The following is a 17,863-nucleotide window of genomic DNA, read 5'->3' as shown; positions in this document are numbered from 1 at the left end:
CATGCGGAAACTAAAACGTAAAGGAATACACACGCGAGCGCACGCCCTTGGACTGTCTCTCGATAGGGGGGTGAGTCAGGGCATTTACCAAGCGTAACTGTTTCCTCTCCATTGGTGATATGAAGCTTATTGCCCCAAAGAGGCAATATGAAAGAAACGCGGCAACCGGATGCAAGAAGAGACGCAGACGCCCCTCCGGGCCGGTTGGGGCGTTGTGACTGACAGGTGCTGCGAGGTTAACTCGGTATGGCCCTTTGATTATTTACCCGAGCAAGGCGATTGGCTCGCCTCGCTAGTGGGAAGGGGGAGGTTTACTATCTAGCGAATAGACTGGTCATGCACGTCAAAATAGGATCGGGCGGAATTGCCTCTTTCAAGACATGGGACGTAGGAGATGGAGGGTTCTGGGGGTGGGGGGACTGTGGCTGAAAGAAGTAGATCGATACGATACGGGCGAGACGGAGGCTACGGATAGTTTTCATCTACATATCTTTCATCTATGAGTAGCTGTATTTCTGAGAAAGATGCCGGCATGAGCTAAGATAGAGAGGCATTAGCAGCAGCTGCATGATAGCGTTGTACTCACATGTACGTTGATGTTAGTTCGATGCGGAGATGTCGTATAAGACAAGTCTCGTGCTGCCATTGGCGGTTAATAGATTAGACGAGGCACAGCCTTTGGCTTCTTAGTGGCGTTTTTGTTTCAATGATTGTTTAGCTAATAGGATTCATTAGGGTGGTGGGCGCCAGGGCTGAGAGCAGCTAGAGGATTTGTTAATCAGATGTCTGCTTTGGAGTTTTGCGTTCGATTAGGCTTGATCTATTGTGTCCACACTGTACGTTTCGTGGAAAGACTATGCGATGCAGGCTGGGGACCCAGACGCTAGTAATCGGCTTAAACCGAGCAACGCCTTTTATGCTCTGCAATTAATGACGGTTTTGAGAGTTGAGGGAAGATATTGTGTATAGGTTTAAAGACTTATTAGTGGCTATATGTTTGCTAATTATATAGTAATTCTTGATTTGCCGCGGCTATTTTCCAAACAACAGTCTGAGTTATTCTAGGGTACATCTATATGATGGAATGACTCCGCTGGCAGGAACTCGTGAATTCGTACTGGATCAGTAAGTGAATAAAATTTCAATAATCAAGCAAGCAGTGAACTTCGAAATCTGCAAGGTTGGGGCGTTGTAACGTTTCTCCGGCAATATGCGTCACCATGTCTTCTATTCGTGCCTCAACTCCCTTGATGCCGTCGGTCTTGCTTGAGCACTGTAATCTACATGTACCGTCTTACTCCATCGAGCACTTCCGCAGCGGTTTGCAGCGGAATTATATATGCAATTACGAAATGCAGTTCCATCATCCTTCTAGATTTCGCATGTCCATAGCTTCTAGAGACCGGGCCGGCCCTCATGGCGATGATAAAGCATGCAGCCCTGCATCATCATGCATGTGACCGTGTTAGTTTGAAGCCACAGCCCAAAGGCTCCGTACTCTATCTTTAATTTTCCTCGCCGCGATATCCACCCCCGACTTCGTTGCCTAGATCTAGTGCCAGACGGTGCAAGTCTCCGGCACGGCCATCTGAGCACCGTCTAATAGACCCGAGTTTGGAAGCAATATCGTGCCTCTACATAATACAGTACTTGCTGCTTGTGGCGGTGCATGTGTGCATGGAGCTGCTGTGGCTGTTTCCTCGTTCGCTTGCAGCGTGCCATTTTACAGGGGCCCAGCTCCTTCGCTTTCCCAGCTCTCCTGGCACTGGCCGGGCCGGCTCACTCCTAAAATAACCGGCCCGGGGGTGATTTGCCCATCATTTCTCTTCATCCAAACATGATCCCTGGCGCATACGAGCATTTCCATGGCCTATTTTTGCTTTTATTCTACGACTATTACCCGAGTGGCGCATTAAATGTCCTCATCTCATCTGCACTTCCAGAGATCTCTGCGCATAGAGATCTAATCTTGCGGCAAAAGAGCTGCTCCACCAGACTCGGTGCTAATATTTCGTAGCGCAAGCCAGATACTATTCGCCGTGGAGCCTCTGCTCTGCACCAAGAGCGTCAATCGAAACAACCAGCTGGCAGGTCGCCCAAGAAGAAATGGCAAAGCAGACGCCTTCTTTGCGCTTCTGCCCTTCGCCTAACGCCACTTTTCCCAGCCAACGGCGTTGTTTCGTTTGCTCGTGCTAGAACAGGAGGCCTTTCGTGTATCAGTCTCGCCAACCCATGCGCGTCTCCCGACGTTGGAGGTTTCAAGTGAAACGGCACCACCCCGGAAGACTCCCCTTCTGAGCCCAGCCCTGGTGTTTTCGCTCTTGTGCGCGGCCGCTTGACTCGACATTGCCGTGTGTCAAGCTTGGGATTTGCGGCTCTTGGCAGCTCGAACGTAAAATTTAGCTTATTGGGCCTGGTCGAGCTATACGCGCACCTCCGTAGAAACTGCCATGGTGTCGCATCTCGGGCCCCCCAAGTGCCCAGGGTCATACGAGTTCGCCCCAGAATTGGCGATGGTCTTCGTTTGCGAGGCTCGCTTTGGCGTCCTTTTCCATTTTCTCTCTTCTTCTTTTCCCAACTCACGCTTTTCTCTTGCTGCGCTGGAGATTTGCCGCGTACATTTGGAGTTTGTGAGGAGTTGACGGACCTTCGCTATGGTTTAATTCTGTTCTTGTGCTGATACCTTTTTTTTCTTCTCTTCTTCCCTCCCCCTTTTTGCCGCTCTTTCGTAGCCCATTGACTGGGTGTTTGCTTCTTTAATCGACCGTTTAATTCAACTACCATCTGGTGCCGCTGCCATGGCCGGCTCCATCAGCGCCCCGGCTCTGGTCGCGACTTTCGTTTTGTGCGTGGCCCTGCTCGTATTCGACCCAAGAACACAGAGATATTTGGTGTATATAAAAGCGAGGAAACAGTTCTGTGCTAACATGTAGAACCCGTAAAACCTGCAGTGGTCTTGTTGTTCTAGCCGCATCGGCGGCCATATTTTTCTTTGTTAAAGCCAATAGATCGCCTCTATTCCGAGACGAATTGAGGCTGGCCCTCGTGTTTTTCCTGGCGACCTCGACACTCTGGGGAATCGTCGAATTCGCCGCGACTCTCGTCCCTCACAATGCTACCTCAGCTTGCCAGGTCGCCATTTCATTCGCTACTGTTTTCGATCAACTCGCTCGTTTCTCGGTGGAACAGTTTTTGCTATGGGGGGTCAACGGTGGCATGAAGGTCTCCAAGCTGTCGCTTGTTTTGCAGGGCAGTCTTTTCCTCAGATTCATCATCGGTGCCATTTTTGTTGGAGTTCAACGACCTCAGTTCGACCCCGTTTGCGTTGCCACCAACTTGGTCCTCCCCATCGGCATCGTTGTCATGGTGGTTGATATCGCGATGGTTATGATTCTGGGGACCAAGGCTTTCCTTGCAAAGACTAGTGATGCTATCAGGCCGGAGCTGTCTCGGACGAATACCTTGGTTCTCGTTGCTGTTGGACTAGGCATATGGACTGCCGTGAGTGCTTTTGATACTGAACCGTGATCGAAATGCTGACTTAGCCATAGTTGAGCACGCCTCTCTTCCTAGGACTCAACACTACGGGCTTGGCTGTCCGAACAATATTGCCTGCTATTGGCCTGTTAATTTTAATCGGTATGTCTCAACAGTTGCATCTTGGAAAGTTTATGCTCATCAGAGACAGGCATCGTCGCCCTTACCGCGAAGAGCTTTGTGCCCCCGCCATCATCAAGTGGTCTGAAGATTCAGAAAACAGTATCCTTCGAGTCTACCGTCGAGCTGCCAACACGCAATCTTGAAACCCGAGAGTTCCCTTCACAGACTGCAATGGAGAGAATCAATGGTGCTCTGCCTCTTATTAGCCACCCACCTTTCGGACAAGCTTCTCGAGGCATCGGTGGGCTTCCTGTCGAGGGCGAGCTGTTCCCCCCCATGCGAGCTCAGACTGCGCCTGTCAGCGCGTACAGCAAGAAGAAGATGACGGATAGGGCTTACAAAGGAGGCAAGATTGTCATATCGAAACCCATTATGCAGATGGATGCGGAAACCAGCAACTTCGGCAACATCCCGACGATCGACCTGGCCACCGCCGCGATGAAGGAGAAGGAGCGCCGTGAGCTGATGCCTCAGAATCCCTTTGTAAATGTTGATATTGGACTTGGCAAAGCCCCGTCTCCCACGGATATTACACGCAAGTTGTCTGCAGCGAAGCGAAAGCAGGTTCCCGAATCTGCAGCCCCGAGTAACAGCCGAAGTCTCCTTACCGTCGACGAGCCCGCGTTTGCCATGACGTCCGCTGTGCAGCTCTCTCCTGGCCCTGAGTCGGCGCGCAGACGTTCCCCTCGCCATCAGGCTGACCGTTCCGCGCCATCACCGCCAATTATTTCACCAAAGGACGAGGCACGGACGCCCAAGTCAGCTCCTCTTCAAGGTGTGCCAGCGGCGCCACTACCGCCGCCGCCGCCCCCAGTTCCATCATTACAGACAAGGCTCGAGGAGGATAGAAGCATAACCGGAGCAGCCGTCTCTCACTTCAGTGTCAGCACCATCGATCCCATGACAGCACGAATTGCGTCAGCAATGATGTTTAGTCCTGAGCGTCCAAAATCTGCAAAAGCAGCGGCCCCTCGACCTCCGCCGCCTCCTCCAGCACCTCCAGTACCTGTTGACCAGTTTTGGGTGGACCCTCGGACAGCATCGTTGCCTCGAAGCAATTCCGTCAAGAACAATATCCGACCATCTCGACAACGTCCCCCATCACTTCCCACGGAAGAAGAGAAGCCGGATACGAAGACTCCCCTTCAGCGAAGGGCAACCGTAGGATTGCCGAACAATCCAAGAGCCAGAGCAACCAGAGTATTCGGTGGGGAGCGAGGCACCATGCACGAGCGACAGATTATGTTTATGAATACTGAGGAGGATACTGTCCCCATCTTGGCCGCCGCGAAAATGGAAGCGGAGGAAGAGAGCGAGTCTCCAACCCGAAAATCGATGATCCACCGACCAAGGCCGATTCCACGCAAGTCTACGGCATCAGCTTCTGAACTCCTGGGAGTCTCCATCGATTCTGCCCTGGATGATTTTACGCTCCTCCCAACGCCAAACATGCCTTTGATCTCTCCAGTGAGTGTGAAAAGCCTATCGCAGAGTACCTACGGATCAACTTCACCCGGATCTCTCACTAAAGTCAAGACTGTTCGAAGAACGTCGTTTGTTCCTGATATGCCGGTTGTTCCTGTAGAGTACCAGGGCCAACAGCCGAAAGTCTCTCAGGATCCCTTTACTGACGAGACGTCTACAAACGTGTGGGCGGTTGTGCCAAACGAAGGATTAGCTCGAATGCCCAGTACTGACAAGAAGACACGTGCTCTTTGCGTTTCAAAGTTCAGCGTGGATACTGCGTTGACTGCTCCAGAACCACAATCGCCCTACCAGAGCCGGTTGTCAATTAACACTCAGTCATCTTCTGAGGAAGCGATTGGTCGCAACTCGACAGTCGTCTTTTCTTCAGATGCCAAAGATACTAGGGTTTCAACGGTGCTCAATTCCTTTAGTGAGCGTCCCACGCGCCACGAGAGTGTTGACTCTGAGCTATCTCTGATGCTGAGGATGGCGCCGGTGCCGCCAAAAAATAACCTGGGAGAAAAACGGTCTGTTGCTCAAGAGAAGAGCGAAGCGGAGGATATCCCCTTCATTATTGATATCCCTACGCCTGAATCGCCAAAATCACTGGATAGCGGTGTTCAGTTGACTGTAGACCAATTGCCATCATGGCACCACCGCATTGGTGAGGAGCCACCTTCATTTTCATCTCAGCTGAAGAGCAGGAGGTCGCGCAAGCTCTTGGTGCCAAAGCCCTTGGCCTTGTACAGGCCAGCCAACGTCACCGTCGTAATCGAAGCCGAGCCATCACCTGAAGAGCCAGCCCAAGAGGCTCTCGACAAGATCCACGAGCAACTCAGGCAGCTTGATCTTGAGAATGGAGATTCCCGCGCAACCATCAGTGAGAAGCAGCGACAGGCTATCTTGGCCAATCTGGAATCTGAAATGGGTGCGCAAGAGAACCAATGGCAGACGCTTAGAGTCGACTACTCCCAAGGCTCGCCTTCTACCACTGTCTCCGCGTCAGAGATCAACTCATTACGCAGCAGCGTTGACATTAGCAAGTTTGAGATCATGCCCATCACTAAGCTCAACGCAAGCGCGGGTGATTTGCTCGTAGCACTCAACCAGCATGCTGAAAACCGCCTGTCGACTTCTTCCGACCAGCTGTCCAAGGAGGAGACACTCGAATCTGCAGACGAGAAGCTCGATCGCCGATCTCTGTCAGCTTCCGGTAAAATGAATCTACTCTCCGTGAACACCCGAACAATGTCGCAGATTGGTAGCCCTACTCCTCCAGATACTGACGAGTCAGGCGCGGAGAGCGACACTGATAGCATGGTGGAAGGCCTCGGCACAGCTAAAGATGGATCTACGGCGTTGATGCCAAGAGCCACAAGCTTTTTGGCTTTGGATGATGTTTTGAACAGCTCGTCCGAGGATGTCCAAAGCAAGCCAAATGCTTCCGTCGAGTTTGAAGACGTCTCATTGATGACCCCCAAGGCTCAACCCGCACCTATTGTTGCACAGCCCCAAGAGCTCAAGGTTGCCAATGTTTCGACTGCTGAAGCTGAAACCATCAAGTTTAGTTTAGCAGACTTGGAAGAGCCCTCACCCGTACCCGTACCCGTACCTGCACCCGCACCAGCACCACGACCACGACAGGTCATTCGACGACCTCCCCGCCAGAGCAAGCGCATCTCTACGCTCCCAGACATTGTCGAGAATCCTGAGCCGCTTGTCGGTAAATCAGGAAACCTTGGTATCTTCCAGTTCCCTTGGGGCGAGAAGTCGGACTCGGCCAGGATCCCTCCCCGCATGGTCGGCATCTCCGGCACCATGACCAGCGGTCGTGCCCCTATGAACTTGATCCAAGAGAAACAGCTCCCCCCTGCCCCTCAGACTTTCCTTGATGACGATTTTGATAATGGCTTGGACGCTTACGAAAATGAGGACTATGACGATGGCTTTGACGAGGCTACTCTCTGGGAGATTGCCAGCTTGCTGGAGAGTGACCTGGACGCCTCTCGAGATGATCTCTTCATGGTTGGCGAGGATGACTGGAGGGATCAAGCACCTGCTGAGGATGAGCTATCTCCTGCTTCATCCCCAGTTCGAGATGTTTTCGAGAGTGTAAAGGAAGAAGTATATGATTTCATCCCTGTTACGCTAGCACCATCTGAAAGCTCTTCTGACATTTCTTTACAAGTCTCCACTCTCTGGACAGCCGATATGAAGGACTCTCGGATGGGATTAGGCTTGCCGCAGCCTAGTGAGAGGGAATGGCAATCATACTTTGCGACAGCTCCTAGACAAGCTCGTACTGTTCGTCGGGTGGTTGATGAGCCTACTCAGCTCTCTAGCGTTTCTCTGTGGACAGCTGTCGCGACTGATGTCTCGATGTACACATCTGGAGTCTGGCGTGCCCCCGATGCCAAGACTACTACTAGGCCTGCCTTGAAGGCCGTCAGCCTGGTGTGGTCGCCGCCGAACCTTACAAAGATCTCCAACCTGGGCCTGCCTCAGCCAGTTGACAGTCTCTGGACCGCATATATCCCGGAAGCAACCCGCACCGCCCGCAGGACTACCCAGATGCCACAGCCTGCAGCAATTGTGTCAAAATCACTGTGGTCACTCAAGAGAACCGTCAAGCCTAGTGTTTCTACTGGAGTATGGACTCCTGCGAACAAAATTGAGGCTGAACAGCTGACTGTCACTGCTACTGCCGCTGCTGCTTCAGTATGGACGCCGCTCTCTCGCGCTCGTGTTGCGACTGTGGGACTTCCACAGCCGGAGCTCAGCGTATGGAAGCTGTACATCTCACCTGTGACGCGCGCTGCTCCTAAGGCGGCACGGATGCTCCCTCCTGCAATGATCGAGACAACATCCCTGTGGAAGCAGAGCCCGGCTGTCAAGCGCAGCGTTTCGAACGGTGTATGGAGTCCAATTGAGAAGATTGAGACTGAGTTGTTGACAATCGTCACTACTGTTTCATTGTGGTCACCTCTTTCTCACGCTCGTGCCACCGTCGGACTGCCGCAACCAGAGCCAAGTGTCTGGAAGTCATATATCCCTGTGGCCGCACGCCCTGCTCCCAAGGTGGCACGGATGCTTCCTCCTGCAGTTATTGAGACAAAATCTCTGTGGAAGGTGAGCTCAGTCAAGCCCAACGTATCACAAGGTGTATGGAGTCCAGCTCCTGAGGAGGAGGAGGAGGAGGAGACCACTAGCCTTGAGGTAACTTCTATTGCTTCCTCGCTATGGTCGCCAATTTCTGCTCCTCGCAGTAACCCATGGAGCCTTCCTCAGCCGGATGTCCAGGTTTGGAATGCATACATCTCTTCTGATAGCCGCGTAGCTCGCCGTGCTCCTCGAGCCCAGCAGCAGCAGGATGCTATTCAAAGCACTTCCATGTGGTCAGTTGAGCCTTCAAGAATTGTTGAGATGTTCTCTAGTGCAAATCTGTGGAGTTTGAAGATGACGACCCTGCTCTGGGCACCGGCTGTGTCTAAGGATGCTGGCGTCGGTCTCTCTCAACCGGATGCAAAGGTTTGGAACACTTACATTGCCATGCCAAGCCGCTCAATTCACCGGGCGATGACTATGTCTGGGGCCGAAAGCATCACGAGCACATCTCTGTGGCAACGTCTCCCAACTGCCGTTCCCTACTCAGGAGGCGTTTGGGCACCAAAGTCCCTGGTTGCAAAGCCATCACTCCAGTCACCTGCCAAGACCTCTCTGAAGGTGGTGAAGGCCCTGTGGTCTTCATCGCCTGCGGAGACGCGCTCCATCGGGCTGCCACAGCCAGACGCCAAGATCTGGGACATGTATCTCCTTCTCCCAGCACGAGACTATCGCAAAGCATACTTGCCCAGACCTGGTATGATCACCAGCACGTCTTTGTGGGCGCCTGTGCCAAGCGTCGAGGCACCCTCTGGCGGAGTGTGGAAAGCCAAGTCTGTACCACTGGAAGCCGAATCGCTTCATGCTAAGCCTGCTTTGACTGTGGTGAACGATTTACTATGGTCTTCATCGCCCGCAAAGGTTGCTTCCTACGGCCTGCCTCAGCCAAAGGCTGAATTCTGGAGCGCCTATCTCGTTCCAGTGGGCCGTGTCCAGCGAATTGCCTATGTCCCTAAGACTGTTGTTACAATTACGAGCACATCCCTATGGGCCCCTGCCTTGAGTACCGAAGTTCCATCGAACGGAGTCTGGCAGCCAAAGTCCAAGCCTGTGAACGTTGTGGCAAAGAAGTCTTCTCGTGCTTCTGCCAAGGCCAAGACTGGCTCATCACTATGGACTCAATTTCCCGCCACAAAGCCATCCGTCGGCTTGCCGCAGCCAGTCTCTGAGATCTGGAACTCGTACATCGCGCCCTTGACCAGCGCTACTTCCACCTCCCGCAGAGTTTTCGTTTCGGAGTCTACTGTCATCGAAAGCCAAGCTCTCTGGTCTGTTCCATCCAAGACGGAGGCTGCTGCTGGTTACCTCTGGTGCCCGAAACAGACGCCAGCTGAGAATAAGCGCCCACTCACACAAAAGATTGTTCGTACTGTGACAATTTCTAGCTCACCTGTTGTTATTACTGCTGCTGCTGCTGCTATGCCCAGCCCTGTAGCTGAAAGCCCTGCCTCTTCCGAGGAGGTACGTACGGCCAATGTTCGTAAATCCGTGCCCGTCTTCATGACGCGTGAGCAGTGGAATTCCGCATTCAAGAGGATCTCCCAAGACGTGAAGAGAGATGACTCGAGCCTGAACCAATGGGCTCTCCCGTCATCATCATCATCATCACCGAAGAATGCCACCAGGCTAAACCGTTCCCAGTCAGTCAAGAGCCGACCAATCTTCGATCCTTCCGTCATGGCCCTCATCTCCGAATACCCTTCCACCACCACCTCCACTTCTTCATCGTCGTCATCGCGCAAGGGCCTCGGGCGATCTAAGAGCATCTCGGCGCTGCCGTCCAGCCGCAGAACGCTAAGCCGCAGCGGCAACAGCAGCAGCAAAGCATCAATCTCTCTGGCCAGCATCCCCGTCGTGGAGCCTCAGCCAGCCGCGTTCCTCTGGACTAAGCCCGCTTTGGCGTCCGAGAAATCCTCTGATAAGGCTTCCATGTGGCAGCCCCCCCGCCGCCGCGCTGACGTGCAGCCGCCCTCATTCAGCATCCTCCTCCCCGGTCTGCGACGAACCGCTGGCAGGAAGACGGATATTACGATCCCCACTAGTTTCAGGCCCGGACAGGGTTTGTGGAGGGGCGAGCAAATAAGATTGTGAGATTATGAGATTTTGGGGGGGGGGGGTTCAGGGAGCAGGGGTTTTTTTCTTTTTGGAGTCAGTCCTAATACGGTGCTATCAATCGAGATGACAGGAGTAAGGATTTTCTTTTTTTATGATGTGCGAATGGAGTGGAAAGGCGGGGGAAAGATACTATTGTTTGAGAATTAGTGTGAAAGGAGAGGATGTTTATGTTGTGATGAAGAGGGGAATATACCCTTATGATTGGATACTTAGTTTGGTGTATTGGAAAGTGGAAGTGGTCTTTTTTTCTTCTTCTTCTTTATTTGTTGGGGATGGTATTGGAAGTAAGTAAGGAAGGATGTTGGTAATATGGAAGAGTAGTTATATGGAAGTATATATTTTAAAAAGCAAGTCAAATATAACACAGGTATCAGCATCTATCAGTATCCGAAACCAACCAAACCTATGAAACATATCCCAAAGATATAGAAAGAGAGATAGGAAAAAAAAGAGAAAAGCCCCAAGTCAGGTAGGAAAAAAAAATGAACAAGTATATACTAGAAGTCACCGAAAAACATCAAACATATACATTTCACTCGCATCAAAGCTTCACGCAAATGAACGAGACACAAAACAAAAAACAAAACCTTCATGTATCAAGTCATTGTCATGTCATGGCCATTCAAAGCTCTCTATCCATGCATCTCGTTAAGCTAAAAAGTATTGAGGGAGGAAACGGGGGCAAGAAGGAAAGAAAAGAGAATAGAAAAAGCATCACCAAATACGCAAAGTTTTGTCAAAATCGCGCCGACGCTTTGCAAAGTTTCAAACACCATACCAATGCTTCGTTTGCCGACCACTGTGTATATCCTGTGTATTCCGATCCGAATGTCCGTCCCTGTTGTTTTTCTGTTTTTTATCACTCAGAGCTCGTTTGGCCTTTTTTTTTCTGTCTTTTTTTTTAATGTATAAGTTGGCGTGAGGTACATTTTGTGGTCTCGCGAGCAACTCTGCTGCAGATAGTATCCTCTTCTCATGAATGGAAAGAGCTTCTGTATCGGCTTGCTCTCTCTCCTTGTTTCGGAGCTCATTAGAGTCATTAAGATTTTTTTTAGGAGGGTCGAGGAAAGAGAGGGCAAGGGATAATAGCCTTTCGGGCTAGTCTTTCTCACCCTCCTCTCTCTACCCAAAAAGTTCATTTTCTTTTCGTAGCAAGTTGGCCTGTCGAGTAAGACATTGCCAACAATTCATACTAAAAGGTCATGAAAGACAAAGGAAAACAACATCACATCCCCTTAACAGCCGTGAAGCCGTTATATTGCCCTACTTGCTGTCCTAAGAACAGGTGGGTGACATGTCAAAAGTGTCCCTAATTGGACTATTATGTACGCGATGGGTTTTCGTATATTTTCGTTTCGTAAGAGTTTCGTAGAATCGAATATCCGAATATTCGCGTTGAGGGTGGAAAAGCGTGAGCAAATGCAATCGGACTGCCTTATAACTGCTGTTTGTTCCAAAGCAAAGCTGAATCGTACAGCAGACTAAGTGTTGTGGTGGACAGGCATCGTTGATCGCGCTGATCTAAGCTGGGAGAAAGACGTTGAAATATGATAAAGGTGCTGGGGGCATTATCATGGAGTATTAATCGAATAAATGTGTAAACTCGAAACCGTCGCTATGCAAACAGAATAAAAACACACATGATCATTATTTCTGTACAGAGTTTCCCATGAACCTGTAAGATGGAAGAGTGATAGACTTGAGAGCGCGGACATTTAGAAATCCACACCAGAGCACCAATGCACTAGCTAGCAATCATAGTCCGTAAGCGTCTGGTCACTGGCGAAGAGGATGATGATGAGGAGGAGGTTTTTGGTGATGGCGAATCAAGTAACGAGGACAAATTGCCACGATGTCGGATGGTTCGACGAGATTGACTCGATCCTGGATCATCGAACATCCGAGTGAAAGCAGGACTAGAATCGGTTTCACGGTCACGCCTTGGAGTAACCACAGGGCTCTGTGTTATTTGCTCAGCCCGGCGGATAACGTCTGACAAGGAATCTCGAAGCTCCCCAGCTCTCTTCACCAACACTCTCAAACTGTTTGTATCGAAAGTCATCTTGTTATCTGGACGAGACTGGGTGTCCTGGTCGGATATGGAACGACTCATTGCTTCCATTACTGAGCGAGCACCTTTGGCTGCCTCTTCTTGCCTATCAGCACGTAATTCGGGTGTTCGAGAGCGACTGGACTGATTGGATGGCGGGTTTTCATCAACCAACGGCCAATTGCCACCGAAGATGTCATCGTCGGGAGAGAAAACAGATCGTCGTTTCGGGGAATGGCGCTCACGAACTACAGCAGTCTTTGACATGGGCTCCTTGATATCGAAAGCCATGTCCAGCCTGCTGAAAGAGAGATCGTCAAAGTCTTCTTCCGAGAATCCATCGTTGTTATCGAATTCCTCCATGGCATCCAAAAAGTTGGCATCGTTCTCCTCATCTATAGAATCCTCCTCGTCGGGTGAAGCTAGTGCAATGACGCCCTCAGCCTCTTTCCATAAAGTCTTCTGTGGACCGTCGAGCATGTCCATATCACGCCCGTGGCGGCACAGTCGCTTGAGGTCGTTGACGAGCAAAGACAGTTCACGGATCTGCCCCGAATGCGCCTTCACACTAGGCTGTGATGCACGGATAGATTCGGGCACCGAGAACAGATTGTTGTCGGCTTTATCACCAAAGTCGTTGGCGCTGCCACCAAACTCAAAGTCTTCGTCCCAATCCTCGCTCACTGTCTTCGAGCTCAGCCCCCAGGTACCATACTTGGCACCAGTAGATGACTTGCCCTCATCCAACGCGTGCGAGAGAGGAACACTTTGGCTCCGAATATGCGTTGGTATAGGACTGCGAATGACAGGGCGTCCGCCCCTAGCGTCAAGCTCCTGCTTTTCGTAAGATGTCTTTGGACGCAGCGGAACACCGCCTGCACTGCTCTTATCATGAATAGAAGTTTCACTCCAGTCAAACAAGTTATTCAGAGGCCGATCATCCGAGTCCATATCAGACCTTTGGTCAAGGCTCATATTCGCCAGCGCAACCCTGACGTTTGGATTAATGCCGCGAGAGTTGAGTGAGCTGCCTTTGGAGGGAGGAGAGAGGGGATTAAAGTGCGCGTCGTCATCAACAGCCCAGTCTTCATCAAAATCGTCGTCTAATGAAATGCGACCAAATTCTTTCGTGTAAATCGAAACACCATTTTGAGACGACTCTGAGCTGATGCGAGGCAAAGTAAGAATGTGGCGGCTAGAGTACCTTAGTCTAGCCCTATCAGATTGCCCGATGGGCATCATGGTACTTTCGTCTTCTTCCATAATATTTGTGTCACCGTCCCAGTTATGGCCCAGTATCTCCTGTATCGAGAGGCGCTTGGTCTTACCATTATTTCCTGCGGTGCTCGGGGGGGAGTCGTCATAAATAGAGTCCAAGGGCGTCTCCACAGCCCTTGTGCGACTAGAAGCTGCGGTGCGCAGTGAGTCGAACACAGTGTCACTCTTATAATCGGCGTCGTCCTCATCGGCCGATATGAAGCCGCGAGCGTCGCCTTCAAATCCTTCAGCGGCAGAGAAACTCTCATGTAATGGAGAAGCTCTGAGTTGCGACATGGCAGCGGAGCTGGTCGAGCTCCCGGAGGGCAGGTGCTGCCGTGCTGAGTGAGAGGCCGCCCCGCTAGGCGATCCTAAGCGTGGTCCGTCGATTTGAAAATTCGATTTACGAGGGGCGGGGAGAAGTGGGGAGGAATGGCTTCTTTTATGCATTGTTAGCTGAGCTTTGGCTGCTGAATCCAGCGTCGGCCCCTGCCGTCCTAGAGGACTGGGTGGGATTGGTGATTGCGCCGGCGCTTTCAAGTCGTGCTCCACGGCGGTTTGGGCGCCACTATTGCTTGGGGCTGACACGTGCCGCCTGTCGTTCACACCATCCGGCTCAGTCTCCCGTTTTGGTTGTCGAAGGCTTCCCGATGTTCTCGAGAGCCAGTTGACAACTGGAGGGAATGGCATTGAATGAGGTCGCATCGCTTTTCTTTCAGTCGCATTCTCGGGGGAAGTCGATCGATCGTCCACGTGAACACCTGTCTCATGTCGGACTTGGCGAATCTCATCTCGTCGATCCACGGGGGATGGCGCAATTAGAGGCGCTGAGGCAGGCGACACCATCCTGGGCGTAACAAGATGTACCTTCTGACGATCATAGCCGCCAGGAGAAATGCGCTTTCCTGAGACGGTGCGACCACGGGGGGGCCCCTCTCCCAGGCGGCCAGAAATACCACCACCACCAACGTTGCTTGTGCGTGAATGGAAGAAAGATATCCACCTTGTCCTTCGAATTCCTCGAGGTTGCGTAGACAGCGCCACTGTTAACAAGCTTTCGTGCTGCTTTGATGATTGATCAAAAGAAAACGCCGGTGAGGGCAGATTCGTCAAATCAGCGCTCTGGCGGAATTGATGCAGGGTGGCGGATCTCTGGTGGCTTGTCGCTGGTCGCCGCAGGATAGATAAATGCGATTTCGGTCGATTGTGTGTGGGTGTAAGAGGAGCGTCGCTAGATGTGACTGATGGAGATCGTTTCACAAGCTTGTTCGGCGCCAGAGGGTTGGCGGCCGTGTTTGGCCTTGATAGAATCGGGGCTGATGAAGTATACGACTGAGAAATCGAGGGCGAATCTGGTCCAATGCTGGATTTTGACTTGACGCTTCCCTGTCGCGACAACGGAGGGCGGCGGATCGAGAGCCTCCTAATCCAAGATCCGCTCGACGAGGTGGAGTCTCTAGGTCCCTCAGGCGTCGGTGATGCTGAGCTCTCACGCTGCCTCAACATGGACCGTCTTTCAGGGATTGGCCTGGGTGACGAGGCAGGTTGATGCGACGGCCTCTGGTAGCGGGACAACGGAGGTCGAGACACTGTGATTGGGCTGGCCACGGCACTCTGCGGCGGATACTCGACTTCTATTGACGGCGCATCCAGACTGGCTTCGTATCGTAGGGGAGACGAGATGGCCGAGGGGGCCGTAACCGGCAGATCGCGATCGAACGAGATTTCCTTCCTGAGCTGGCTGAGTCGCTTCTTGTTAGGTGGAGGAGGCTCTTCGGGCTGACCAAACACCAGGCCGTTGGCCGCTGCAGCAATGGCAGTGCCGGTCCCAATAAGCTATAGAGTAAACACACGGTCAGACAAAGATCCAAGGGTGCGCAAAGGGACGATTCTGCTGATGCTCCTGCGCTTGTCCAAGCCAGACATCGCCATTTCCTCCAATTTCCCCATTCCCACATTGGGTTGTGCAGTGGCTGCCCGGTTGGACGTCTGCATCATGGTTGGGCTCAGGTGTGGCGAGTGCCGTCCGAAAAGGTCAACAAACTTACACTGGGAACCGTCTGCATGGTTACTGGCGGCAAAGCGACCACTGCGAGCGTTGCGCTCGAGTTGAACAGACGAGCCGGCAGAGCTGAGCAGAGCTGAGCAGCAGGAGCATCGTCAGATTCAATGGACAGCCGCGCGGGCGCTGTTGAAGCGAGAGAGAGGGCGAGAGAGTCTCTCACCCAGGGTGGAGCAGAAGGTCGTCTGTTTTGGCCGTATGAAACGTCGCTGTGGCTGGGACCAACTGCAAGACGCGCTGCAGGCAATGGACAAGAGAAAAAGGCGGCCTGGTTTGCTTGGGACGCAGAGCCCACAGCCCAGGGGGGCACAAGAGGGTAGATATCAGGCGCGAACAGGAGGGAGAGGGAGGGGAGAAGGGAGAAGGGGAGTGGGAGAAAAACGAAATGAGAAGATCTCGAAAACGAGACGAAGGGGACAGGAAATGAGGAAGCTATTTCCTGCGTATGGTCCCTGCTTCTCGAGCCCAGAGCCGCAGAGCTGCAGGTGAGCAGCGCAGCGCCGCGGGTGACACAGGACGGAACTGTAAACAGCACCAGGCCTGCCACATACCGCATTCCGGCACCCGCACCATTGCCTGGGCCACTGGAGAGGGCCAATTTTAGCGGCGCGATCATGGATCATTAGTGGGCGGAGCCTGCTGATGGGCGCCTGCGGGCCCTGGAGCTGTAGGGAGCACGGAGCTGGGGCCTGGTGGCCGAAACACGCCAGCTGGCCCCCCGCTGAAACGGGCTGGTGGTGGCGCTGGAAGGTCTCCCGTTTTGTACGGGGGGGCCCTGAGAAGAGGAATGACGGCGGCGCTTGTCAGAGCGTCGATGCTTGTTTGTGCCCGCCAGGCGTAGCACCGCTACTCTATTCTGGTGCGTGCTCCGTTTTTGACTGCACAAAGTCTTACGCCATCCCGCCTGCTGCTAATGCTGATGCTCATGTCAATTACGAAGTTAATTACTACTATTATACCCCAAAACGGTAGCAAAGCCCCTTCGGGCTACACCGAGCAGACGGATTGGGAGCCACGAAGCTGTTGACAGCCATCCATGGATATGGATGGCTTAAGTAATAAGGGGCAGCTGTGTTTGCAAACCACTATCGCGTTGCAACGTCGAGAATAAGCGCTCACTTCCATCCAGTTGGTTCCGTGTGCCTTGCAAGAGGTACATGTACCTGCTTTGCTACAACCGACTCTAGTACTACTAACCTATCAGTCGACAGCGGCGACAACAACAACAACGACAGCCACCAATGTTTTGTTTACGTGCGGGTCTCATGCTGTGGCCGCTGGGTCGCTTTGGGCATCGGCACATCGAGCACAAGAATGTCGCATCCCGGCTGTGGGGGCGGGTCTAATGCGCCTGTCCATGTATATACGGAGCTTTATTTCTCTTGTGCCTGTGCTGCTAGTGTCTGGTGTGTCTGTTGCATGCCCATCGTCCGGCTCTATCGCAGTCCACCTCAAACCCACCACGGCCAACACTGGGTCTGGTGTTCTCGCCCTCAGGCCCTTTTTTTGGGCTTCAAACGCAGCGGTCCTGAACCTACACGCGCTACACATGCCAATAGTCCACCGTAGCATCGCATATCCGGGCCAGAAGGTTCGATGTTATTTCTACCTGGGTTGCCGTAGTCCTGCACGGCCAAACTCTATACCTGTACTAGGCCATGCTCTTCGTCCGCTTTAGGCGTGCAAGTGCTGGTGTAAGCATCAGTTTCAGCAGCTCGCAGTAAGACAGCGTCGGCCAAAAAGAGCAGTGCAGCCTGTCGAATCACACATTTAGTCAAAGCCAATCTCTTTCCCTGCCCTCGACGCCGTGCTACGCTTCTGAAATTAACGACAGCAACCTCGGACGCGAAGCTCGAGGCCAACGGGACAAGAGGGTTGTCGCGGTGCCTGGGCTTGCGTATAAACCCGTCACGAGTCCGGTCGCTTGCATGTTTTTGAGTTTTGTTCCAACTTCTAGTGGTGTAGCTGATGCTGCGACTCAGGAACGATCAACATCAAGTGCGCCGACGAAGACATCACTAGCCCTACATGATACGAAGCACAGCCGCCCTCTTTGCAAGTTGAACGTGGCACCAGTCATGGCGAGCACA

At 52.4% G+C, this 17,863-nt stretch overlaps 2 protein-coding genes across 3 annotated transcripts; one reads left to right on the top strand and one right to left on the bottom strand.

Annotated features, from left to right (window-relative positions):
• The first annotated feature begins 1,851 nt into the window (after positions 1 to 1,851).
• TrAFT101_001470 (uncharacterized protein) lies at positions 1,852 to 10,780 on the top strand. 2 transcript variants are annotated; one of them, XM_024907732.2, is made up of 4 exons: positions 1,852 to 2,845; positions 2,952 to 3,501; positions 3,552 to 3,639; positions 3,689 to 10,780. In XM_024907732.2, the coding sequence occupies exons 1-4, from the start codon at positions 2,799 to 2,801 to the stop codon at positions 10,378 to 10,380; spliced, it is 7,377 nt and encodes a 2,458-aa protein (XP_024762572.2). In that variant the 5' UTR covers positions 1,852 to 2,798; the 3' UTR covers positions 10,381 to 10,780. The 2 variants fall into 2 exon arrangements, with proteins under 2 accessions (XP_024762572.2, XP_065982435.1); XM_066126334.1 differs by having other exon boundaries at positions 3,552 to 10,780.
• Positions 10,715 to 16,179, bottom strand: TrAFT101_001469 (uncharacterized protein). Its single transcript, XM_024909570.2, has 2 exons — positions 15,760 to 16,179; positions 10,715 to 15,547 (listed from the first exon to the last, which is right to left on the bottom strand). Exons 1-2 carry the CDS (start codon positions 15,775 to 15,777, stop codon positions 12,149 to 12,151), a joined length of 3,417 nt encoding a protein of 1,138 aa, XP_024762571.2. The 5' UTR covers positions 15,778 to 16,179; the 3' UTR covers positions 10,715 to 12,148.
• Between the last annotated feature and the right edge of the window lie 1,684 nt (positions 16,180 to 17,863).

The sequence above is a fragment of the Trichoderma asperellum genome, chromosome 1 (assembly GCF_020647865.1).
Source record: "Trichoderma asperellum chromosome 1, complete sequence".
NCBI classification, from domain to species: domain Eukaryota; kingdom Fungi; phylum Ascomycota; class Sordariomycetes; order Hypocreales; family Hypocreaceae; genus Trichoderma; species Trichoderma asperellum.
The sequence above is the reverse complement of the archived record's forward strand: the minus strand, read 5'-3'. Positions and strand labels throughout refer to the sequence as shown.